The sequence below is a fragment of the Crotalus tigris genome, unplaced genomic scaffold (assembly GCF_016545835.1).
Source record: "Crotalus tigris isolate CLP2741 ecotype Arizona unplaced genomic scaffold, ASM1654583v1 scf7180000024316.1084291, whole genome shotgun sequence".
NCBI classification, from domain to species: domain Eukaryota; kingdom Metazoa; phylum Chordata; class Lepidosauria; order Squamata; family Viperidae; genus Crotalus; species Crotalus tigris.
In genome coordinates this window covers 886859-912928 of record NW_024100488.1, presented here as the reverse complement: position 1 = coordinate 912928, position 26070 = coordinate 886859, and the positions used below count along the sequence as shown (strand labels likewise).

The 26070-nt window shown below is 51.3% G+C and overlaps 1 protein-coding gene across 2 annotated transcripts; it reads left to right on the top strand.

Moving 5' to 3' along the window:
• Positions 1-1046: 1046 nt before the first annotated feature.
• DLL3 (delta like canonical Notch ligand 3) lies at positions 1047-25237 on the top strand. 2 transcript variants are annotated; one of them, XM_039325036.1, is made up of 9 exons: positions 1047-1203; positions 3327-3572; positions 5428-5485; positions 5968-6222; positions 7274-7635; positions 15624-15840; positions 17243-17891; positions 19003-19114; positions 22702-25237. In XM_039325036.1, the coding sequence occupies exons 1-9, from the start codon at positions 1129-1131 to the stop codon at positions 22705-22707; spliced, it is 1980 nt and encodes a 659-aa protein (XP_039180970.1). In that variant the 5' UTR covers positions 1047-1128; the 3' UTR covers positions 22708-25237. The 2 variants fall into 2 exon arrangements, with proteins under 2 accessions (XP_039180970.1, XP_039180969.1); XM_039325035.1 differs by having other exon boundaries at positions 5965-6222.
• The last annotated feature ends 833 nt before the right edge of the window (positions 25238-26070 follow it).

Genomic DNA, 26070 nt, shown 5'->3' with positions numbered 1-26070 from the left:
TTAGCATACAGCTGATGCGTCCCTGCTGCCGCCCCTCCCCCAGCCCTTTCAAGGGAAGACAACCAGGCAGGCAGTGCCCCTCCCGGCTGACCCCCCCCATCAGCTCTTTCAGTGCTTGGACGGGGGTCTTTGTCAGGTCGCTGCGGGTTGCAATACAGGCAAACAGGCTTTGCCCGGAAGCGACCCACTTCCCCGGCCTCAATAGCGAATTTGCTCCGGTTCTGGGATTCGCGCCCGCTGAGCCGCACAAGCCATTTGCACACAAGGCACCCAGAGGCTGCGGGTTCAACACACCGGGGGGGGGGAGCGAGCGGGGAGGGGCTGCTGAAGCTGGGCTTGGGAAAGAGAGCAGAAAGAGGGGTATCTGTACCCCGCAGGAAGCGGTCGGCTTACCAGCCACGCTCCCCAGGCCAGGCCGAAGCCGGGGAGCGGGGAGGGGGGGCTGGCGTGAAGCAGACCCCCCACTTTACAAGGGTGGGGGTGCCCTGCACTTGTGGACAGAGGACAGAGCAGACCCTCCAACTTTTCAGGGATTGTTGGCTGGAGTTGCAAACGAGCCCCTCTCCCCCCCCCGCCAAGAAACCCACGTCAGTTTGGGGGCGCCTTTCGCTCTTCTGCAGCCCCCCCGCCTGCAATGGGACGGCTGTCAAAGGAGGGAGAGGCGCGGGGCGTTTGGGGCACAGGGACTCTTCCCAAGCCAGCCCTGACGGCTCCCGGGCGGCGGGAGTTCTGCAGGTGCGGCTTTCCTCGGAAAGCTACACCGGTTGGGTCGCTGTCTACCAGGAGCGGCAGAGGCAGAAACCAAGCGTGGGGGGCTGCAGGGACGGCGGGGAGGCCTTCTGGGCTGAGCCCCCCCCGCCCTCTCGGGCCCCCGAGCCAGAGGGGGACCCCGCGTCCTTCTCCCCCCCGCAAAGCCGGGCAGCAGCCCGAGGGCGGGGCTTGGGCGTGGCCAGGGGAGGGGAGGGGCGGCGGGGGGCGGGGCCGCGGCGTCCGGCAGATAAAAGGCTGGCCGGGGTCGCCCCTCCGCCACTCCTCTCTGCGCCGCTCCTGTCCCGCAGCCGCCTCTCCGCCTTCGCCGCGCCTCTTAGGATCGCGTCCAGGATTGCTCCGGCCCCCGCAGGCAGCTTGATGGCCCCCCGCCTCGCCGCCGCCGCCGCCGCCCCCCTCCTGCTGGTGCTCCTGCTGCTGCTCGGCGCCCCGCCGGTAAGTGCGCTGCGCGGCCCGCGATCCTCCGTCGGGATGCGCCGAGCGGGCAAAGTCCGTCTGGCGGTCGCAAGCCCGAGGCGCGCCTCCAAGAGCGGCGCAGCCCGAGAGGATGGAGAGACCACCGCTCCCATCGTTCCCAGCCAGCTACGCGGGGGGGGGGAAGGCTTATTCCACCGCTGCGCCCCGAGAAACTTCCGTCCCGCGGAGGCTTTCGCCGTCGGAGCCCCCGCGCCCCGGCCCCGCTTCCCGGGACTCCGCTCCCTCTCGGGATGCGGCGCTCCGGAGCGAGCGGCCCGCAGGTTCGCGGGGCAGCGCTGGGAGGCCAGAATGCGGGCGAGCCGCGCACGGAGCTCTTAATCAGGAGCGCCTCCGCCTCGTCCCCCCCCCCCGGACCGCTCCCGGGAGTTTTCTGCGGGGCGGACGGGAGGAGAGGCTGAAGGAGCCGGGGGAGGGAGGGAGGGGAGGGAGCTGCTGTTTTTTGGGCGGGGGGGGGTCGGGTGCCAGGGGTCGCCCTGTCGGGGCTGCTGCTCCCTTCGCTTAATGTCGGTTGGAAGTCTCCAGGCGCTGGCGGGGATTTTAGAGCGGATCCTGAGAAGGTGTGAAAGAGGAAGGAAGAAAAAGAAAGGGAAGGAGAAAGAGAGGGAAGGAAGGAAGGAAGGAAGGAACAAGTGATCTACAGGGGAAAAAAGACTTGGAGGAAACACTACAAAGTCCTGGGAGGGAGGGAAGCTGTGAGTGATTTAATTCAGCCTGCAGGGCTATAAAGTACCAGGCCTGCAATCCCCGCAGGATGGGTGTCCTGACCCAGCCTACCTTGCAGGGCCGGCACCCCCTTTTACTACTTTCTCCAGCACCCCCCACGGAGCCCTCCTCTCCTGCATTGAGAAGCTGGGGGTCCTGGCCTCCAGCACCCGGGCATTTTCAGCTGTTCTCTTTGTTTTAACCTTGCTGCCACAGGTGGCCTGGATTGGCCTCCCCCCCCCCTTTTGATAAGCTAAACTTCACACTTTTTGTCAAAGCCTGGAAAATTTTGGGCAGTTTCCAGCTCAGGCTTCCTTTCCTTCCATGGGCATCACCCAACTCAAAGTTAAAGCAAGCAAGGCAGGGCAACAGGAGAGGGGCCTGTTTGGAGGGGGGAGGGTCCTCACCAGGCTCCCCCAGCACAGAATTGTGGCCCTTATTTTCCCCCCCCCCCCAGCCCTTGCAAACAGCCAGTCTCCTTCCCTTCCTCCTGCAAACTCTGCAACCTGTCAATCAAACAGAAATACCTATCAAAAAGATTAAGGATTAGACAGCCATCTGACCAGGATGCGATGAAGAGTCCCACCTTGATCAGAGGATTGGTCTAGAAGAATACCTTGCAATCTTAGGATTCTATATTTTATGTTTTATATTTTATGTTCTAAAAATCAGAGGAGACTCCAGGAAGCCTGATTGTAGAGTTGGATTAATCCTGGTTATTTTTATTTTTATTTAGTTACTTGATTTCTGTTTCTATAGCTGCCCCAACTCAACCCAAAGACTGTTGCTGGAACCAAAGTTCTTCCTTTTTTGCTTCTGGCTGAAATGTTTGATTTAAAACAGCTCATTTTGCTTTGATTTAAAACAGCTCATTTTGCTGCAGAATTTCTGGGGCCTGCTTGGGGCAGTGGGGAACTGCAGCCCCCTGAAAAAGAACACTCTACCATTTGTTTATTGAGCTATTTATTTACTTACTTACTTAGTTTCCTAATTACTAGCTGGTGTCCGGTTAAATTGGACTCTTTAAACCTGGATTGTAGGTTTGACTCTTTAATGTGGTGAGAGCTGGGAATGCTGGTTTGGTGGCTGCAAAGAAAGTTTGATAGTTTAGCGTCTGCCCAAGTGGAGGGATTCAAATATGTGACCGAATAGGTTCTCTGTGTGGATGCCACTTCTGGAAGTCCATTCTGGGCCTGGCCAACAAAAAAATTGGCTACCAGTTCTACCGAAGTGGTATGAAGCGGCTGAATCCCCCCAGTGGTCTGCCCACAGGGGCGTGCCTTTGCCCTCTGCCCCGTGGACGAAGAGAAGGATGACTGGTGGAGGAAGGATAACCACACATAGCTGAAATGTTTCCATTTTCTCTTCTCCCCAAACAGGCCGAACCGGCGGGGGTCTTTGAACTCCAGGTGCATTCCTTCACCACCAGCAACCCCCAGAAATTCTGCCGGGGGGCTCAGCCCTGCCACCTCTTCTTCCGGGTCTGCCTCAAACACGCCCAGGCTGTGGTCTCCCCGGAGCCCCCCTGCACCTTTGGGGCAGCCCTGAGCAACATCGTCCTTGCGGACCGTCATGCCGTGGCTGCCAGCGGACTCATCCGTGTCCCCTTCCATTTCAAGTGGCCGGTGAGGGACCCCTTCCGCCGTCTCCCCCCTCCCAGATCTGGGCTTGTCTTCTTTGGTGTCTCCTGCAGCAAACGTGGAACCCCAGGGTGTTTCATTTTATTTATTGATTGATTATGAACTTTATGTGCTGCTCCGCACGTATCCAAGGACTCTGGATCTGGGACTGTGTTGCTCCCCCCCCATTTGTCCTCCTTTCCTGCTCCCGTTTCCTTGCTTCCGTGTGGTTCCTATCGCTTCTCATGCGTGGCTGATTGTCCTTCAGTTTGGGGTGTTTTCCTGGCTTGGAATGTGTGGATCGTACGTACTTCTATGTGCAACGGAGAAGTTGGAAGAGGGGAAGGCGAGATGGGAGGTGGGTCTTCCCACTGTTTGGAAAAGTCAGCATATTTCTTAATTTTCCTCTTCCAAAGCTTGGGGGTCATAGGCCCTGCCCGTACCTCATAGCATAATTGGGGGGGGGGTTCCAAATGCTCATTGGGGATGGGCTAACATTTCAACTTCCTGTTCTGCCCTGAAGGCTTAGACAAAAAAGCCGGCTGCGTGACTTTGGGCCAATCACCAGGAGGCTGGGAGTTCTACTCCAGCCTTAGGCAAGAAAGCCATCTGGGTGACTTTGCACCCATCACCAGGAGGCTGGGAGTTCTAGTCCTGTCTTAGGCAAGAAAGCTGGGAGACTTTGGGCCAATCAATCCTTCTCACCCCATCACCTGGCAGGGTTGTTGTTGTTGTGGGAAGAGGAGGAGGAGGAGGAAGTTAAGAGATGTTTGCCACCTTGAGTTATTTTGTAAAAAATAACAAAGGCCAGAGTATAAATAAATAAAATCCCCTGCTTCCTTTTTTGACCTCAGCCCCTGGAAAAGAAGGTGGGGGGGGGGGAAGAGAGAAGAAATTGACAAGAGAATATTTAGGCATCAAAAGTCCCAAGGTTGGTTTTGCTGTAGAATGTGTGTGTGTGTGTGGTTCTGTGCACTCTTGGAAGCTGCTGATTCCTTTGTTTAGAGGGGCGTCTTCACAGTGTGGCGGTTTTCACTTGTCTAACACTGGATTTGTGCAAATCCTCAGTTTCCCAGCTAGGCATTGACACCCTCTCCTTCCAGGCTTCTGGCAACTTCAGGCGACTTGGATATTTTCTTTGCCGTGTGCCAAGAGTGGCTTGCCGTTTCTTGAGTGGCAAATCTTAATCTTAATGGCTTGTTGAGAAAAACTTCATTAAGTCTTGACGGGGATGTGTCTTTTAGTGGTCCCCCCCACATCTTGATAGTTACTTGGTCTGACTCGGTTTACCTTTCGGTGAAGGTGGTGAGGTGCTGCCCCCTAGTGGGGCATGCCCAAAGTAGATGTCTCCACTCTGTCTTGTGTAGAGTGCAATTTTGTGTGGTTACTTCCCAGTTGTCCACCTTTGGCAACCTTAAGACTTGTGGACTTCAATTTTTGAGGGGCTGCCCCAAAGAAGAGGGGGGACAAGCTATTCTCCAAAGCCCCAGAAGGCAGGACAAGAAGCAACAGATGGAAACTCATCAAGGAGAGAAGCAGCCTGGAACTAAGGAGGAACTTCCTGACAGTAATCAACCAGTGGAACAGCTTGCCACAAGAAGTTGTGGGTGCTCCCTCACCTGAGGTTTTCAAGAAGAGACTGGACAGCCATTTGTCTGTAATGGAGAGGGTCTCCTGCTTGAGCAGGGGGTTGGACTAGATGACCTCCAAGGTCCCTTCCGACTCTGTTATTCTATTAAAAGGCAGCATTTTGACTCATTATTGCAGAACCCTTGTTAACACCTCTGAATTGTTGTGACGTGTCTCTTTCCTCTTTTCAGGATTTTCTAATCCCCCCCCCCTTTTCTTTCCTTCTTTTCAGGGCACTTTTTCCCTTATTATTGAATCCTGGAGGGCTGAATCAGGAGAGCCATCCACAGGTAAGCCGGATCCGCCCCCTTTGTGGGTCTTTCACACTCACTCTTTGTGATCAAACAGTAAAAAGGGTTCGCCTGACTGCTGCCAAGGCGAGTTGCAAAAAGTTGTTGCAAGGGGAACTAAATTGCGGGCATAAAAACAGCTTTTCTGTTCCTAGCAAGTTTTGAAATGAACATTTCCAAGGCTGGCTGGGGAACTATGGGAGTTGTAGTCCACGGATCTTAAAGTTGCAGTGGTTGGGAAACATTAGTTTAGAACAGGGGTCTTCAAACTTGGCCCTTTTATGACTTGTGGACTTCAACTCCCAGAATTCCTCCGCCAGCCCTCAGGGCTGGCGGAGGAATTCTGGGAGTTGAAGTCCACAAGTCATAAAAGGGCCAAGTTTGAAGACCCCTGGTTTAGAGGCTGTTAGTTACTTTCCGGTGGGGTCTCTAGCTGCCTTTCTAAGGGTCTGCGGACCCTCCTGTCTTTCTTTGCCCAGAAGATGCCCAGAGGTTGATCAGCCGGTTGGCGACCCGACGGCGCCTGGCGGTGGGTGAGGAGTGGTCTCAAGACGTGCAGCTGGGGGATCAGAGCGAGCTGCGCTACTCCTACCACGTCACCTGCGACGAGCACTACTACGGGGAGAGCTGCTCCGATTACTGTCGGCCCCGGGACGACCCGTTCGGCCACTATGCCTGTGACGAGCTGGGCCAACGCATCTGCCTGGTGGGATGGCAGGGCGACTATTGCTCAGAACGTGAGTAGCTGGGAGGGGGCGCCTGCGAGGAAGGGGCAGCCCACCCCTCCAGGGGCTTCAGCTTCCTGGCCTGCTCCCAATTGGACCCTGAGACAAAGCCCCCAGACCCAATAGAGTCCTTAGACCAGGGGTCTCCGAACTTGGCAAGTTTAAGACTTGTGGACTTCAACTCCCAGAATTCCTCAGCCAGCAGGTCTTTAAATTTGCCAAGTTTTGGACATCGCTGCCTGAAGACACGCCAGATTTTAGCCCAGGAAAGACCCCATGAAGACAGGGTCCCCCCAAAATAGGACCGTTCTCTTCTCCCCATGTTTGGCAGGAAACACAAGCAAACCCAGGACTGCAGTCTCCAAATGTTCTTTCTTCCAAAAGGACATCCCGACTTCCATGGGGTGCCCCATGGATCATGAGCAGGAGATCGCCCAATGGTACCACCGGGCGACTCTCTTTAGAGAACGGGATATCCTGGGCTGGCTGGAGTTTGAAAGCAGGCCAAGGCAGCCCAAACCATCCCTCCCTTCCCTCTTAGGAGCAAAAAGTGGTCACTTCTTTTGACCCCCCACCCCACCCCTCCCTCCAGAATATCCATCTGCTACTCAGCCGAGCCTGGAGATCGCTCCATCTGTCCAAGCTGCAGCAAAGTTGCCTGAGATTGCAACTGGGAGAGAATTAGGGAGGGTCAGGGGAGCTGCTTGCAGGGTCCTTTGTTCCTGGGAAGGCCCTCCACTGAGGGAGGGGGCCGGTGGGTGGATGGATTACATGTGGGGCTGTGCCCCCCCTTCTCCCCAGGACCTCCACTTTTGCTCCCAAGAAACAAGGGGGCACATGGTCCAGCCCAGCCAGGCCACCCGAGGGTCTCTTGCTTTTGGGGGGGGGGGCAGGCTGGCACAGTTGGAGCTGGGTAGCAGTGCCCAAGGTTGGCACAACGGCTGCCTCCCCAGCAGGAAAAGCAACACTGGCCCCACTCTCTTTCTCTCTCTCTCTCTCTCTCTGCCCCCCCTCCAATGTCCCCCCCCCCCGCTCGCTTCCTTCTTTCCTCCCTCCCTTGCAGCCATCTGCCTGGCCGAGTGCAGCCACAGCCACGGCTACTGCGAGACGCCCGGCGAGTGCAAGTGCCGCATCGGCTGGCAGGGCCCCTCCTGCGACGAATGCGTCCGCTACCCCGGCTGCCTGCACGGCACCTGCCTGCAGCCCTGGCAGTGCAACTGCCAGGAAGGCTGGGGGGGGCTCTTCTGCAACCAGGACCTCAACTACTGCACCAACCACCACCCGTGCCAGAACGGGGCCACCTGCGCCAACACGGGCCAAGGGAGCTATACCTGCTCCTGCCCGCCGGGCTTTGTGGGCACCAGCTGCGAGGTGGAGGTCAACGAATGCGACAGCAGTCCCTGCAGGAATGGAGGCAGCTGCAGCGTCAGTATTGCCCTGACCCCCCCCTGCCCTCTGACCCTCCTTCCCACCCACCCACCCCCCTGTGCAAGCCCTCAAAGCTGGGGGTTTGGGCCAGGCCCCCCAATTGGCCCCTGGCTATCCTGACCCTTGAGAGGGGTCTCTGGAGGACGGGGAGGCTCAGAGGCCTAAATGATGACCGCTGGACATTGACTGAGCGATGTTTCTCAACCTGGGGGAGTTGAAGAGGTGTGGACTTCCCAGAATTCCCCAGCCAGCGTGTTCTAAGATGGGAGGACTTCATTTCCCAGAATTCCCCAGCCAGTGCACTTCCACTGTAGCCACTTAGAGTTGCCTCTTGGCAGGATGGATGATGGGTATATTTAACAAATAAGTAGATTTACAGAATTCATGCCTGCTGGCTGGGGAATTCTGGGAGTTGAAGTCCACTACCTCTTCAGGCTGCCGAAGTCGAGAAACGCTGCCTTAGAGGCAGGGCTGGGGAGCTGAAACAATCCCCCCCCCCCGCGTCTCTCAGCATTTTGAAGGGGGCGCCAGGAAAGGAGGAGGTGGGGTTTCAGATCCCACGATTGTCCCTGCCCCAAGGACTGGAGAGGGCAGCCAGTGGGAAGCGAGTGTCTCTTCGGGGTCCAGAAGGAACACGGCTTGGAGCTTGCAAGGGTTTGGGGGCTGCTTTGCCTCCCCGAATTCCTCACTTGGAAACCGAGCTGGAAATTGGGGGTCAGAAGCACAAGCTTTTCCCGTGGCACCCAAATCCCGCCACGGGACCCCAGCTTTTCCTAAGGGTTGGGGGCAAGAAGGATGGGGAGGAGAGGGAGGACATTTGAGGGATGGCCAGGCGGCCTGACCCCCAGCCAGAGAGGTGGGGCCTCACCTTCTGGAGAAGCCCCACACTTGTTTTATTTGGGGAACTTCTGCCCGGTGGAAACTTCAGGTAGGTCCCTGGCAGCTTTCCAGAGTGACTCTGCACAGTATCCCGGCTTAACGGCCCCGGCCGCCCTATGGCACCCGGTTAGCTGAGCTCCACACCCTGACATGAGAATGAGCCCAACATCTGGAAAAGAATTGGCACTCGCTGCTGGAGTGCTTGTGTCCATGCGCCGTAGGTGCACCTTGCTTGGGTACCTCTGCCTCACCTTGTCCCTTGCCCAAGTGACCCTGCCTCTTTTCTGCTGATATGCATCGTTGGTGGGTTTCTCCGCCTGTTCTTAAGGCCAGAAGGGGGAATGAAGAGATGGGAGACCACTAAGTAATGCACCAGGGCTGTACTCGATATAGGAAAAAAACAAAATGTCCCAGAAGAAGGTCCGGTAGGGGACAAAATAGAAACTTGGCTTAAGGGAGGGAGGTTTGGGAGGGGGGGATTCCTGTTCCGGTTACAGCCACCCTCAGACTTCTGAAGTGGCGTGTTCCCCCCTGCCCTCAAGCTTTCTTTCTTTCTTTCTTTCTTTCTTTCTTTCTTTCTTTCTTTCTTTCTTTCTTTCTTTCTTTCTTTCTTTCTTTCTTTCTTCCTTCCTTCCTTCCTTCCTTCCTTCCTTCCTTCCTTCTTTCTTCTTTCTTTCTTTCTTTCTTTCTTTTTTCTTCTTTCTTCTCTTCCTTCTTTCTTTTCTTTTCTGTTGTTTTCTTTTCTTTTTTTCTCCTCCTGATCCTTTTTCCTCCAGTGACTGGTAGTCTGCAGGTAATCAAGGATGGCTAGCAAAAAGTCTTGTGGCTTCTTTATTTATTTCAATTTTTATCCCACCTTTATTATTTATCAATAATTTGAACCTAACCTTATTTGCACCTAATCCTCCTCCTATTCTGCCTTTAACAACAACCCTGTGAGGGGGGCTTGGCTGAGAGAGAATGACTGGCCCAAAGTCACCAGCTGCGTGTTGCTGCTCAGTGCTGTTCCTCCCCCCCCCCCCGGTGCGGTTCCCCCCTCCTTCACAAGGCTTAATTCCAGCCCCTCCTCATCCTCACGGCCTTCCTCTTAACTGGCACTGAGTTGAAAAGTGGGCGATGAACAGGTGGCATCAAGACCAGCACGCCAAGCCAAAGGACCCTGTGATTTAGAAACGGGGCTTGCCTTGATGCAGCTGACGATCGCATTCGCCTTTTCTGTCGCTGCATCACGGTGCTGGATCTCGCTCAGCTATTCCAGGTGCTTTTCACGTGTCCTATACCTGTGTATTTATTTGGGGTCCCCATCCTGACTGAAGTGGGTCCCCTGGGATTTTCCAGCTCCATTCTGGGAGATTCGGCCCGTTTGTTTAGCTCAGGGGTAATCAACCTTGGCTCTTTTATGACTCGTGGACTTCAACTCCCAGAATTCCTGAGCCAGCCGTGCTTTCAAAAGCCAATAGAATAAAAGGGAGCAGCACAGCTAAGGAAAAGGGGAAAATGGCGGACTGCGTTGTTTGGCGACCCCTGTGAAATGGTTGTTCGACCCCAAATGGGGTCCCATCCCACAGGTTGAGAACCACTGCCCTAGGGCCATCTATGGGTTGGGGTTTGAAGGATGAGTCTGGCTTTCCCGGCTACCTTCTGCTTTTTAGCAGATTTAACAGAATAACCGAGTTGGAAGGGACCTCGGAGGTCATCTAGTCCAACCCTCTGCTCAAGCAGGAGATCCTAAACCGGGGGTGTCCAACCTTGGAACTTCAATTCCCAGAATTCCCCAGCCAGCAAAGCTAAAGCTAAAGTCCACAAGTCTTAAAATTGTCAAAGGTTGGAGGCTTTTGCCCTAGTCCAGTGTTTCTCAACCTTGGCCACTTGAAGAGGTATGGACTTCAACTCCCAGAATTCCTGAGCCAGCCGTGCTTTCAAAAGCCAATAGAATAAAAGGGAGTAGCACAGCTAAGGAAAAGGGGGGGGGGGAAATGGCGGATTGCGTTGTTTGGCGACCCCTGTGAAATGGTTGTTCGACCCCAAATGGGGTCCCATCCCACAGGTTGAGAACCACTGCCCTAGGGCCATCTATGGGTTGGGGTTTGAAGGATGAGTCTGGCTTTCCCGGCTACCTTCTGCTTTTTAGCAGATTTAACAGAATAACCGAGTTGGAAGGGACCTCGGAGGTCATCTAGTCCAACCCTCTGCTCAAGCAGGAGATCCTAAACCGGGGGTGTCCAACCTTGGAACTTCAATTCCCAGAATTCCCCAGCCAGCAAAGCTACAGCTAAAGTCCACAAGTCTTAAAATTGTGAAAGGTTGGAGGCTTTTGCCCTAGTCCAGTGTTTCTTAACCTTGGCCACTTGAAGAGGTATGGACTTCAACTCCCAGAATGCCCCAGCCAGCACAGCTGGCTGGGGAATTCTGGGAGTTGAAGTCCACAAGTCTTAAAAAGTTCCCAAATTGGCTATCTTTATCTTCCTGCACCATTTCAGGCAAATGGTTGTCCCATCTCTCCTTGAAACCCTCCAGTGATGGAGCAGCCACAACCTCCGGAGGTCATTTTAGACCGTCCACCCCTGAAAAGCATCCCAGCATTTCTCAACCTTTTCAAGTTTCAGATGGGAGGACTTCCCACTCTGGAAGGCTTTTCTATCCAGATTACCTATCACGGCTCTGCTCTCAGAAAGGGTACTAACGGCCAGATGACTGCAAAGAATATAAATCCTTCCATTCCCCACCAGAACCGAAGAAGCCTCTTGGATGAGAAGCGAACCATTTTCAAAGGGGAAAAAAGAAACAAGGAAGTCTAATTGACTTTTGGGTGGGTGGGTGGGGGAAGCATATTTGGGAGAATCCTGACCTGGATGGTTGAGACTCTCCAGAGATGTTTATTTGGGAAACTCGGAGGGCCTGAAGCAGCCTAAGTCTTGTGGGTGTGTTGGGCACAGGCCAGGCAAGGTTGTGTTGACTCTCTTGGAGCTTTGGAGCCCACTAAACTGGGTATCTATAAAAGACCCCATGGCACTAAACCAGGCAGTTAATGGAACACGAGCCTCGTGGCCTTCCGGAGAAGGGGCAAAGAGCAGAGGAAGACCACCCTGTTGGGGTGTTGCTGTTGTCCTAGGAACAGAATGCTTCAGATTTTCTTCCAGGGAGCAGAGAAATTTTGGGGGTCCTGACTGCAAAGAGAGGTAGCCAGTCTGTATGAAGGGGGTCTCGGCCTGTTCAAGGCTGCACTGGGTTTTGACTATTCTCTCTTAAAAAGGGATCCAGTTATTTTCACCAAGAATAGAGTAGAGTAGAATAGAATAGAATAGAATAGAATAGAATAGAATAGAATAGAATAGAATAGAAACTGGAAGGGACCTTGGAGGTCTTCTAGTCCAGCCCCCTGCTCAGGCAGGAAACCCTATCCCATTTCAGACAAATGGCTATCCAGATCATAGCATCTAAAGCCAGGTCAGCTTGCTGTCAATAGGTGACTTGACTTATGACCACCACGGAGCCCCAACTTTTGTAGCTAAGCCAGACAGTTAAGTGAGCTTTGCCCCATTTTACGACCTTTCTCGCCACACTTGTTAAGCAAATCCCTGCAGTTGTTCAGATAGTAACACGGTTGTTAAGTGAATCAGGCTTCCCCCCCCCACTGACTTTGCTTGTCAGAAGCTCGCAAAAGGGGATCCCCTCACCTTGGGACACTGTGACTGCCATAAATAGAGTCAGTTGCCAAGCGTCTGCATTTTAATCACATGCTGCAATGGTCTTAAGTGTGAAAACAGCCATAAGTCACTTTTTTCGGTCCTGGTGTAACTTTGGTCACTAAACAGACTGTTGTAAGTTGAGGACTACCTGTACAGTGGGGGCGGGGTCACAAAGATATACAGTAAATCTATATTTTATCATGACATGGGGTGCTGGAAAGGCAGACCCCCTCCCCTTCCCTTCCCTCCCCTCCCCTCGTGCGTCTTTAGCAGAAAATAACAAGAATGGGAAAGGACCTCAGAGGTCTTCTAGTCCAGCCCCCTGCTCCAGCAGGAGATTATATACCACCAGTGTCCAAATTTTAAGTAATGTGGGAGGGCCAAGCACATCTGGAAGGGCTCTGTGGGGAAAGGCCAGGGGACGATTTGGGATACAGGTGGAGGGAACCTCCCCCCCCCAGAGGTTTGCAGATAAAAAAATTGTGGAGGGGCAGGAAGAAGGAGCCATGCAAGAGAGCCAGGAACAGCTGGTGTGCCCCACCACAGCGGTGTCCTGGGCCAGATGTGGGGTTTTTTCCCCTCCTGATGCTGCACTGGGGTTGGGAGAAGGCAGACGGAGGGAAAGTCTGAGCAGCTGGAGCGAAATTGAAAGGCTCCCCTGGAACCAGCAGCATCTTTCAGCTGAACAATCAATTGCCAGCATTTTGGGACCCAAACGAAAGAACAGGAGACGGGAGGAAGGAAAGGCATATTGTACAGGTGGTCCTCAGCTTATGTCCACAGTGGAGCCCAAAATTTTGGCTGCTAAGCAAGACAGTTAAGGGAATTTTGCCCCGTTTTACAAACTTTCTCACCACAGTTGTTAAGTGAATCACTGAAGTTGTCAAGTTATTAACACGGTTGTTAAGTGAATCTGGCTCCCCCCCCCATTGACTTGGCTTGTCAGAACATCGCAAAAGGGGATCACATAACGCCAGGACGCTGCGACCGTCATAAATAGGAGCCAGTTGCCAAGCATCTGAATTTTGATCACACGACCATGGGGATGCTGCCACGGTCGTAAGTGTGAAATAGTCATAAGCCACTTTTTTCAGTGCTGTTGTAACTTTGGTCACTAAACGAGCTGTCGTAAGTCGAGGTCTGCATATACAAGTTTGCAAAAATGCTTGGTCCACCCTGCTCCCGGCAGATTGCAAAAGGCAGGGTCCGGTTGAAATCCCAGTGAAGACCCAGCTGTTGTCCCAAGAGGCAACTGGACTGTCTTGTTTTTCTTTGACGACGTTTCGCTTCTCATCCAAGAAGCTTCTTCAGTTCTGACCGAATGGTGGAGGAGTTACATTCCTTGCAGTTGAAGTCCAAGTTGCCAAGGTTGGAGATTTCTGCTCTAGTCCAAGGCTGGCTAGGGAATTCTGGGAGTTGAAGACCACAGGTCTTAAAGTTGCCAAGGTTGGACACCCCTGCCCTACATCATTCCGGACAAGCGAGTGTCCAGTCTCTTCTTAAAAACCTCCAGTGATGGAGCACCCACAACTTCTGGAGGCAAGTCGTTCCACCGGCTATTTGTTCTCACTCTCAGTGGCAGCCAGGGCCCCTTTGGGGCGTTGCTCAGATGTTGCAAGAACTGGCTCTTTGTCCAGGGACATGCATGGGATCCGGGATGCTGACTTGTGTCCCGGTGCAATTCCCGGTTCTTCTTAGCAGCTTTCTAATTTCCGGGCAATCTGATCCTGTGGGGTCCTTTATTCCAAGTGGATCTCTACCTGAGTTCCTTCTGCCCTGGAACTGAAAGCCCTGCTTGGAAGGAAGGGGAGGGAGGAGATGAAAAATGGGGAGCAGCTTCTCCCCCACCCAAGAAATCAACCTGCAAGAGATGCTCAAAAAAAGGGATGTATTTCAGACCAAAGCACAAGCCGAGGGAACAGCCCCTCCCTGCCTCATTCAATCGGGGGTTAGGGGGTGTTGAATTGGGAAGAGGGGGACCCCAACGTAGCCGACTGCTATGACTTTGCCCCGCCCTCTCTGATAAGCCTGTGGGATGTTCACTTTTCTTGGTTTCGGAGGGGTGAGGTTTGCAGAAAATGTGTGGATGTTCACCGATTCCTGCCCTTCTCTCTGGGAACACGTGTGTGACGTGCTTGGCCATCCCCTTCATGCCACCCTTGGGAGGGAGAAAATTTTGCAATTCTTCAGCCAGGCTCTGAATTTGGGGGAGCAGAAGGAACCCTTAAACCGAGTAGAGGTTACACCAATAGAATATTTGTAGCTCAGGGTTGAAATGAAGGGTCCTGGGTGCTCTCTGAGCTGGGTGGTTTTCTTGCAGACGTTTCATCACCCAACTAGGTAACATCATCAGTGCTAGAAGAGAGTGGGGTTTGGGAGAGGAGGAGGTAGAGGAGGCGTGCGGAGTCCTTGGTGATGTTTGAGCTGGGTGGTTTTCTTGCTGACGTTTCATCACCCAACTAGGTAAATTCTTTCAGAATCCTTAGACAGTTTATTTAAATGTATTAAATTGTTTTAGAACCCCTTGGAAATAGAATTAGGTCACCGTTTTATTTATTTGGCAATAGAATTGGGTCAGGAGTTGATGTGAAAGGAGGCTGGCAGGCTGCTACGTGCTGCGTCAGCAAAATGCAAGCAGGAATACTGGTCTGTTTCCTTGCAGACATTTCACGACCCAACTAGATAACACCATCAGCAGTAGAAGGGGGAGGGGGTTGTAGAGTGATGGAGGAAGAGGAGGGCTGCGGGGTCCCTGGTGCTCTCTGAGCTTGGTTGCTTTCTTGTAGACATTTCATGACCCAGCTAGGTGACATTATCAGTGCTACGGTTATATGTTTGTCCGACAGTGCTGGAGTTTTGAGGTGGGGAAAGTGGGCTGAATCCAGAGCTTGCTTTGACATATATTTTGCTCTCCGTGTATCCTCTTTTTCATCTTTTGCTGCCTCAGGGACATTCAAACTAAGAGGACACCATCGGGATGAAAGGGACCTTGGAGGTCTTCTAGTCCAACCCCCTGCTTAAGCAGAAGACCCTATACTGTCCTGAACAAATTGCTGTCCAATATCTCCTTGAAAACCTCCAGTGTTGGAGAACCCACAATTTCAAGAGGCTGGATGTTCCACTGATTAATTGTTCTTGTGGTCAGGAAATTCATCCTGAGCTCTAGATTGGCTCTCTCTTGGTCTCCTGCCTTCTTGTGCCCCCAGAGTGGGGGTGTTGGTGGTGGGGGCAAGAGGGAGAGAGAGAGCAGCAATTTCACTATTCACTGGCTATTCTCCAGGATAGTCTAGGACTGTAATCAAGAGTGACTTCATTTGGTTTCTCCGGGAGCCAGCCCCCCCCCCCCCGTGCCCTCTCCCACCTTTCCAGCTTGGGCAGAAAGCCCTAACGAGTGGGTCTCCTCCTCGTCCTCTGCAGGATCTGGAGAACGACTACAAGTGCACCTGCCCGCAGGGCTTCTACGGCAAGAACTGTGAAATCAGTGCCATGACTTGTGCCGATGGGCCATGCTTCAACGGAGGGACCTGCATGGAGAAACACTTCGGGGGCTACACGTGTCGCTGCCCACTGAACTACCACGGCTCCAACTGTGAGAAAAAGATAGATCGGTGCAGCAACAACCCCTGTTTGAATGGTAAGTGTGGCTTTGCCTTCTGTGAAGGAGAAGGTCCTAGGTTGATCTTGGCGTGTGTCCTAGTGACGGATCTCCCTAGGAACAAGGAGGAACGGTTCCTATTTCAGGGAGGGCTTCAGACAGATACCCAATCTTCTAAGGGGAGGTCCTCTGTAGAAAGCTCACCTTTGTTTTCTTCTCGTTGCCTGAAATTATGGATGTCCACCTCAAGGGCATCTCCAGCAACCGTTCCTTCCAGAAGCCACCAGGTTCTCCACCCTGATGTCCAACTGTCCTGTACCTGCAGCAAAAGTACAGGGTCTTCCCACCTTCTCTGCTTCTCATATTGTCCTGATGATGATGTTATCCATTCAGTTGAGTCCTTGTTGTGACAATTCTATGGGTCAGGCCACGTCTTTTGATCTTGCATGGCTTCTTTGAGTTTTTCTATGCTCTGGTTTATGTCAGCTTTCATAGTGTCCAGCCACTAACTTTTCCCAACATCATTACTTTCTCCAGTGAATTGTCCCATATGACATGGTCAAAATAAGTGAGACGCAGTTTCATGATTTTGCCTTCCAATGACGTTCCTGGTGTGATGCGCTCCAGGACTTGCTTGTTAGTCCCCTTTGCTGCCCAAGGCATAATGCAGGAGGCTCCTCCAGCACCATAGCGCAAACAACTCCGTTTTCTTCCTGTTTTGCTTTTTTTAAGGTCTCACTTTCACAACCATAGGTAGCTACGGGCAATACAATAGACTAACCTACATTTGGTTCCGTTAACTGTTAGATCCATTGTAGACAGATTCCTGTCTAAGCCATTAACTGCAGCTTTGTCCAAGGTCAGAACCAGCAATGGTCTCCTTGAGCTCAGGACTCCACGTAGATAACAGAATAACACAATCACAGAGGTGGAAAGGACCCTGGAGGTCTTCTACTCCAACCTCCTGCTCAAGCAAGAAACCCTACACCACCGGTGTCCGACCTGGAAACTCTGGGAGTTGAAGTCCACAAGTCTTAAAGTTGCCAAGATTGGACATCTTTACTCTGTACCCTTCCAGACTATCCAATCTCTTCTTGAAAACCTCCAGTGATGGTAAACTTCCGGAGGCAAATTGTTCTTACTATCAGGAAATTTCTTCTTAGTTACTTCCTGGTTGCTTCTGTCCTTTATTAGTTTCCACCCGTCGCTTCTTGCTCTGCCTTCAGGTGCTTTGGGGAATAGGTTGAACCTTCTTCCTTGTGGAGGACCTCTAGGCACAATCTCCTTCCATCCTTTCCGCGTTGCGTCCTGAGTGGATGGTCCACGTGGTGACACATTCCGTATTGCCTCTCCTCCCAGCGACCAGGGCCCAGACAGCACATCAGCCACAGCCAGAAGTGTGTCAGTGGACCTTAGCAATCTTCTCCCTTCTTTCAATCAGGTGCCCGTTGCCTGGACCTTGGTCGGAGTGTGCTCTGCAAGTGCTATCCGGGGTTTGCTGGCTCCCGCTGCGAACTGAATATCGACGATTGTGCCTGCAACCCCTGTGCTAACGGGGGCACCTGCATCGACGGCCCCAACTCCTACTCCTGCTCTTGCACCCTGGGCTACGGGGGGAAGGACTGCAGCGTGCGCATGGACGCCTGCATCTCCAGCCCCTGCCAGAACAGCGGCACCTGCTACACTCACTTCTCTGGCCACGTCTGTGAGTGTCCAGCAGGCTTCATGGGCTCCAGCTGCGAGTTCCGCGTCCAGCTGCCCACGCCCGTCAGCAGCCAATGGATGGCCGAGGGACCCTTCCCCACCGCCATGGCCGTCTCCTTTGCTCTGGGGCTGTTGACCTTGCTGCTGGCGGCCTGCGCCATCCTGGTGGTGCTTCGGCACATGAGGAATGGGCCTCACCCTCTGAAAAGCCGCGTGTGCAACGACCTGGCGGCTGTCAACAACTTCAGAGACCGGGACAACTGCCTCCTTTCACGCGGCTGCTTTAAAGTTTCCAACAAGGAGGCCCGGTTCCACAGGGACCGGTTCAACTGCAAGAGGAAGCTCCTGGATCAGAGTTACGAGTCCATTTGCAAGAAGCTGGACAAGTAAGTGGCACCCGATCTTGGTTTGACCATGTTTAGCTAGGAACTTGGGGGTCGGGATAAGGGCCATCCCATGTTAGCCAGGTTTCGAACGTGACCAGAAAATAATTTTCAGCCTCGTACTCTGGAGGAGAATCCAGGTGCTGTGTTTGAATCAGGTGAACCTGATCTGAAAAAAAAGAAAATCCATTCAGATATAACTCTTCAAGCTCAGAATTCGTGTTTGCATGCTGAGCCGGAGTAGATATCTGTTACACGCCATGATGGCGTCAAAATGTCTGGCTCCTTTGTTGCCTGCCAAACAATTGCAGGTATTTGCAGGGCCTTCTCCAACCTGGCGCCCTCCAGATCTACTGGTTCCTCTTCCCAGCATAGTCCTTGCTGGTAACATGGGTGAGATGTTTAATCTTCCTCCTCCTACTACTCCTCCTCCTCCCCCCTTCCCTACACTTCAGAATCTTAACACCAACCACAGAAGTCACATCTTGGAATGTCAGAACCTGGAGGTGGAGTCAAGAGAGGCATCAGCCTAGAATCCCTACGTAGCTACAAGAGAACTAAATCCAACCTCTCTTGATTGCCACTGACCTTGATCTAACTAACCAGGTGCTCACCACTAGTTGAGCAGATTCCTGGGCATAATCTCTTAGCAGTGCTTCAGTTTTATTGGATCTTCATCTGGGGACCTGACCTTTCGTGCCTGGCAAAGATATTTGAAAAGGAGGCGTAGCCTTTCCTAGCCAGGAGGTGGTGAAACAGACCATCGGCCATCCTGTTTACGGGAGACCTCCAGGAAAGTTTGGCTGGGGTGCCCTGCAGGGAGGGAGTCCCTGCCTCTGGCTCAAAGCTTGAGAAAAAACATCCTGGATCAGGTCTAATTTGCGGGAAGGACGTTTAATGACAGCCTACTTACTGAGTTGAGCAAAGCTTGTCTCTTTTTTTGTCATAGTTCAGAGAAACTGCACGTAAAACGGAGCGGCGTTTCCATCACATGGCTGGGACCTCCTTCTTGATGCCCCTGCAGAGACCCTGCCCAGATTTAGCTTTTGTGACCCCGATTTGCGGGAAGAGCGCTGAGTCCTCACCACCCGCCTGCCTCTTTTCTCCCCTGCAGCAAACCGTCGGAGCCCAGCTGGCCCGTGGCTGCGGAGTGTCCGAAGGACGGTGCTTACCACCCCATCTACATCATCCCCGGCCAGGTGGAGCCCTGCGTTTACGCCACAGAGGTAATGGGCCGATGCTGCCCCCCCCCCGGGGTTCTGGGAGTCTCTGAAGGGCGATCTCAGCCTTTCAAAGGAGGCTAGAAAAAAGAGGGAGACCCTGCAGGGGGAGTGTACTTGAATTGGGATAAGTGGAGTCGGACAGTCTCTTGGAGTCTCTGCCCCTCTTCTATTAAACAGTCAAGGAGGGGCGGCTTTCAGCTTCCTTCAAGCTCTGGCTTTGGGGAAATCTTTTCTCCAAGTTTTCTTTAGGGGCTCTTTCATACCATTCCTGAGGTCAATTCCTTCTCTCTTTCTTTTTCTCCTCCTCCTCCTCCTCCTCCTCCTCTTCCTTTTCCATCTCCTCCTCCTTTTTCATCTTCCTCCTCCTCCTCCATCTATCTTCTCCTTCTTCTCCATCTTCTCTTTTATTTATGTCCTCTTCCTCCTCCTTTTCTCCTCCACTCTCCCTCCTCCTCCATCTTCTCTTTTATCTGTGTCCTCTTCCTTCTCCTTTTCTCCTCCTCTTCCCTCTCCTCCCCTCCTCCATCTATCTTCTCCTCCATCTTCTCTTTTATCTGTATCCTCTCCCTTCTCTTTTCCCTCTTCTTCTTCTCTCTCCTCCCTTCCTTCCTCCTCCTCCATCTATCTCCTCCTTCTTCTTCCTTCTTCTCCTTCTCCTTCATCTATTTATGTTTTCTACCTTCTCCTCCTCCATCTCCTTCATCACCTCAGTCCCTTTCTCCAAAGAGTACAGAAGGGAGAAGACTTTACAACTACCTTGTGAGGCAGGAGAGGAGAACAAAAATCTCTGCATCCACCGGTCAGCCAATGCCATCCTTAACCGGTCAGCCTGACAGGGCAAAGGCAGAATTACACCACAGTGGCACCGCTGTAAACTGGGAAGAGCTAGCAAGACTAGCATGTGATTTTTAGGCCTGGCTTTGTATATCGGAAAAGGCTGACAGGTCATTATAAATTCTGGGACTTGAAAGCTTAAGCCATTCATTGCAAACCAGAGTTTTGCAGTGATGGGAGTTTGGCTCCTGGTCAGCTTGGCAGTTGAGCCCCCCCCCCCCCAGTGGACTCATTTTGGTGGAAAGGAGATGCTGGCCATCCTGCTACAGGCAGCCCACATGGGGGGCTCCCTGGAAGCGTTAAAAGGGGGCTTTCCTTCGTTTAATACAACTCAGTCTTGCTTTGACGGCTGAGAGTTGGATTCGATCTCCAAAACAACACTGGAATCTGGGGCTGAGCTTCCCCTCCTGTCTTCAGCGATTGAAGGCTGCCAGGAAAAATGTGACATTTTTTTGAGATTGAATCTGATGCATTGCACAATTCTCTGTGGTTTGCGCTTGCAGATGATTGTTGTGAAGCAGGCCAAGCAACAGCTAGCTGTGTTTTTACAAAAACAGGAGGAATCATTGTTAAGTGAGACCCAACAGGCGTAGTTCATTTTCATTGGCGCAGGAATTCGCAATGGGACGAACCCTCGTTTGCATAAATAACAAGCCTAAACCCCCAAAGTCCTTTATTTATTAGGCTTGTTTGCTGCCCATCTTGCCAAGGTGGCACTTTTCCTTTTCAGCACGGCATCTCTTGAACGGAGCTGGCGATTGGCTCCTACGTGGTCCCTGAAGAGATAACTTGGATTAGGCACCTTCCCTGGCAGTTTAATCTCCTTGCACCCCCCAAAAATATTACAGCAGCAGAGGAAGAATCTAATTGCTGCAGATCAGAGTAGAGTAAAAAGTGTGGATCGGAGCGGAGAAATGGAAGGTCTCTTCCAAAAAATATATACAGTATATATATACTTAACCAATATTTCAGGATCCAGCGCAAGTTTGGGAAAATACCTCCGCATGAACCTACAGTTCTCTCTCGGTGGGTGCTGTGTGGCCTGGACTAGGTCACTTCTCTTGTGTTCCTGCAAGCAAAGCCACGGGACCTAGCAACCATGATTCCCCTCTGGTGGTAGAGAAGATAGGTTAGATGGTCTTCTGAAATTGGGGCAGGGGTGTTTTGTCTTTCAGAGGCAGATCCAGACTAATCTTAGAATCTAGATGGGCTCAAATCCACACAGAAGATCTAGACCAGAGGTCCCCAACCCCAAACCCCCATCCCAACCAGGGAGAGTGGTTTTTCCACAGACCGGAGAGTGCGTTGTTTTGTGTGCTACCTGCATCCCACGGATGGGCCTTTGCTTGTTTGTGCAGACCAGTTGCTGGCATGCCGCAGACCAGTACTGGTCCATGGACTGGGGGTTGGGGACCCCTGATCTAGACCTTCAAAAGCTGAGGTCAGTTTTCAGATTTTTTTCCCAGGAGAGCCCTCTCTCTCCATGGGAAGGAGAACAGGAGGACTTATCTGAAGGCATCAGCCCAGGTTTAATTTTAACAGTAGATTTAACCCAACAGTAGAGCAAATTTACCCCAACCCACCACAATATTAAGTTTGCTGGTTTGCCCCGTGGCTTTCTTGCCTGCCAGAACAGGTTCTAGAGTGGCCTACTCCAGAACCCTCTCCACCCACCGAGGAGAGGACAATTTCCACGGTAAGTCCCACGTTCTCATCTCCGGCGTGGCTGAAACATCTGTTGCATGGTCCAAAGAGGTCCTTGCTGGGTCTCTTAGAGGCAGGCTGGACGTGGAAGGTCGTAGTTGGGGGTGGTCTCGAGGAGATGGCCAACGAAGGGTCAGTCCCTTCAGAAGTGGAAGAGAGTGCTCCAGCTGACCTCAGGACCACAACCCCTCTTCGCAAGCCAGGATTTACCTGGCCATAAATTTGGGAGGTAGTGGTCACCTCGCCATTGTCCCTTCTCGCATCCTTCAGGTTACCTTAGAGCAGTGGTAACTTGAGGGCTACCTGTCGTGTTGGCGGTCTCTTCTCCTGGCCTTTAAGACCCATTTTAAGCAGACAAGTGATAGAGGAGTCCAAATGGTTGCAAGGCCTGATCTTGGCCTGCTTAAATTAGACATTGACCAACATTGAATGGGGCGCTTTTTTTTTGATTAAATTGATAGATTTAACCCACTCCTTTTGATAAATTTTGCCCTGTCCCATTTCCTCCTCCTCCAAGACGTCCCAGCAATGATAATCTGGACCTTCCTAGTTTGAAGGCTTCAGTTCTAGCCCCCCTTTTCCTGCCCCATTCTGCACCGCTAGATTTTCAGTCTCCCTCAGGACAGGCAGGCAGGAACGGGGCAGGCACAGGAAGCCCCCTCCCATTTATTTGGAGAAGCAAGGGGTGACTTCTCCAGTCCCATCAGATGACAAGAGACTTTTTTTAAGGAGACTGGACGGTCATTTGTCCAGAATGGTACAAGATCTCCTGCTTGAATAGGGGGCTGGACTAGAAGACCTCCGAGGTCCCTTCCAATTCTATTATTCTGTATCCCCATTGACAGTGAGAACAACTTGCCTCCAGAAGTTGTGGGTACTCCATCACTGGAGGTTTTCAAGAAGAGACTGGACAGCCATTTGTCCATAATGGTAGAAGGTCTCCTGGTTGGGCAGGGGGGCTGGACTAGAAGACCTCCAAGGTCCCTTCCAACTCTGCTCTTCTATGTTTTGCCATAGTGGGATGTTCTAATTTCTTCCCTGCTCTTTTCCAGGTCTAAAGAAGATCCACCTGCCGAGCCTCGGACTCTGGCCTCTGTCCACTATTTTATTTTAATTCTTTTCAGCTAAAGGAATGTTTACAGATTGCGCACACTGCATGGACTCCTGGAGCAGTCAACGACGTGCTAATAATTATTTTTGAAATCACTAGAGTATTATAAGAAAGACTCCTTTTTTAAAGGAAGATATTTAATATTTATTCTTGCTGCTATTTTTATAGTTATTGTTGTTATTGTTATTATTATTATTATATTATTATTATTATTGGCATCGAGAACAAGAGACAGAACTGTTGGATCTGACTGGAACGGAAATGACCAAGAGATTGGAAGAAAAAAATGCAAAGCGAGAGCCGGATTTCAAAGAAATTTGTCTTTTTTTTTCGGGCGAAAAAAGAGAAGCTGATTTGGGGAAAAAAGGAAGATGAGAAAGAAATAAAACTGCACTAGGGTTCTCTGAATGGGGATAAAAGGCAGGTCCTTTCCCTACATAAATGCTGGAACCGAAGTTGGTTTTTGTGACGCTTAATTCTTTTTTCTTTTCTTTTTTCTGGTGTCAGTCCGGTGGGATTTTTCCTGGTCCACTAGAAAAAGAAAAACATTGCTTGGGACAGAAAGCTCTAAAGCAGGGGTCCTCAACCGTGGCAATTTCAAGACTTGTGGACTTCAACTCCCAGAATTCCTCAGCCAGCAAAGCTGGCTGAGGAATTCTGGGAATTGAAGTCCACAAGTCTTGAAGTTGCCAAGGTTGCGGACCCCTGCAGTCTAAAGGACAGCATTAGATTCCAGCTCTGCCTTTGATTTGATTTGATTGAAGCAGAAAAGTTTGGTTTGGTGACCAAGAAACGGCAGGGCCAGCTCAGGAATATGCAGTGTTAGAAATGAAGGCAATTACAGGTAGTCCTCGCTTAGTGACCATTTGAAGTGACAATGGCACTGAAAAAAGGGATTTAGGGCCATTTTTCAGTTACGACCGCTGCAGTCTCCCCAGGGTCACCTGATCCAAATTCAGCGGTTCCCTTAACGTCTGTGGCCAAGAAAGGTCATAAAATGGGGCAAAATTCACTGAACAAATGTCTCGCTTTGCAACAGAAATTTGGGCCTCAATTCTAGTCGTAAGTCGAGGACTACCTGTAGGCACATAGAAGTCTAATAAAGTAAATAAATATTTTTTGCTGATGGTGCGTTGACCAAGCCATGCCCGTCTGAAAATGGCTTCTCCCTGGTTATGCCACCTTTTGCCACACGAGGGCAGCACCAGGAAGCAACAGATTCTAGAGCTGTTTTCTCTGGAGAGACCCCCACCATCATTTCTTGTCCGGCTTGATGACCTCTGTATTTCCCCGAAAGCCACCCTACACTGACCCGCTCTAGACCTGCAGAAGATTTTGGCTCAACCAAATGTTTGTTCTGCAATCTAGCTCGGGACGGTCCTTCTCAGCCATTAAAATATATATAATTTTTCAAGAGAAGATCGATCCACCTTGGACTGGCAGTGGACAATTTGCAGAGGGAAGCGTTTGTCGTTGCAATGGGTAAACACGTTTCGGGAAGAGCTTGCGATTGGTTCTGGTACTGAATCAAACGTTCCTGAGCTCTGGATATGCTCAGAGGCACCCAGGTCCTTAATTCTTAGCAGGCTTGCATCCCTAGTTTGCATGTGTTTTCTGTTGCTTGATCTCAGGGTCAGAATCAAAAATGGAATTGTGGAAAGAAATCAAAGAAAAACAACTCAGATTCCGCTGATCTGGAACCTCCCACCCCTGCCTTAGAGTTCCCTGGGTGTGGAGGGGAGGATGGGAATTTGAACCCCAATTGGACGATGAAGAATTACTACGAAGGGCTTCGGTTTTTCCCTTGCATTAAGTGCTTTTCTATAAAATTTCAGCAACTGCAACCAATAGAATCTGTGGCCGTTTACATAAAAACTTGTGCGCACGTTGTAAGTTGCTTGTCCATTGTGTTAATTTTGTTTCAACATTTTGGGGCGGTTTTGTTTTTTGAGAAGGGACCTTACCATTTTCTTTTCGCCAGTTATGGAAAAGTTAAGATTTTTTTCCCCAAAAAAAGAGTGAGCATTTTTTGGAATGAAAACCGAAGTATGAAGAGACAGAATCCTACTTTTAAAGCATCGCTTATATAGCAACAGAGTCATCTTAATTTAATTTGAAGCCCCGTGGCAGCTGCCTTTTTGGTTTATTTCAAAAAATTTAAATGTGTAGCCTCGGATGGTAAAAATCAAGAATTTTAAACATCCCAAGGAGGGCAGCAGTTCTTTTTAAATTATCTCTCCCTCCCCTATATTTCTTCTTTTAATTTAAAAACAAACAAAAATATTGTACAGTATTAAAAAAAAGGAAAAAAGAAAAGCCTCCTGGAGATAATTATATAAATATTTATGTTGTTTTTGTGTATATTTATGTGTTCTCTTGATGTATCTTTTCCCAGCTTCTGTAACTATTCTGTGTGGAGTTTTTTAAAGTGTGTTTTCTCGCAAAAGAAAGTTATATAAAATATCTATTTTGCGCAAGTTGCAATCCGTCTGATATTTTCTGTTCTGATTGCCTGCCGTGTGGCCGAGTGGGTGGCTGGGCACATGAGGTTAAGTCAAAGTTTTTCAAAGATTTGGTGTAAATGGTGTGCAAGTTTTTTAGCCTTGTCCAGGCTACTCACTTATCCCGCTGCTGGGAATGACTTAGTTGAGCAAATGGTTCCTGCGCGCGAGCGAGCGAGTGTGTGTGTGTGTGTGTGTGTGTGTGTGTGTGTGTGTGTGTGTGTGTTTTCTTTGGTTCCGCCTCCTCTCTAACCAACCCAATCCAAGAACAAGGGTTGTCTTCTGTTGTGGCTTATGGGAAGAGTTAACCCCATCAGGGGATCCAGTGCAATTCTGTGGGGTCCTGAGTACTCTCTGGGCTGGTTGTTTTCTTGCAGACATCTCATGACCCAACTAGGGAACATCACTAGTGCTAGAAGGGAGGGGGGTTGTGGAAAGGAGGGGGGGGGAGGAGGACTGGGGAGGGGGTGCTTGGTTTTCTTGCAGACATTTCATTACCAAACTAGGTAACATCCTCAGTGCTAGGAGAGAGAGGGGATATCTATCTTCTCTTCCTCTTTTCTTCTACCCTTTTTAGAATTATCCAACTTTTCCCTAAACTTTGCCTACTGTCACCAGCCTGGGGGAGGGGCAAAGATCCCCAGCCACGGATCTCTTCCGGCAACCCCTGTTTTTCGACACCCCCCCCCCCCGTCTTTCACTTGTGGGCTGGGAGGCGCCCTCTTTCCAGCCATCCCCCCCCCGGTGGAAAACCCCCCCCCAGAAGACCCCCTCCCCTTGACTGCAGGGCTGCCCCTGGGCTCTGCTCA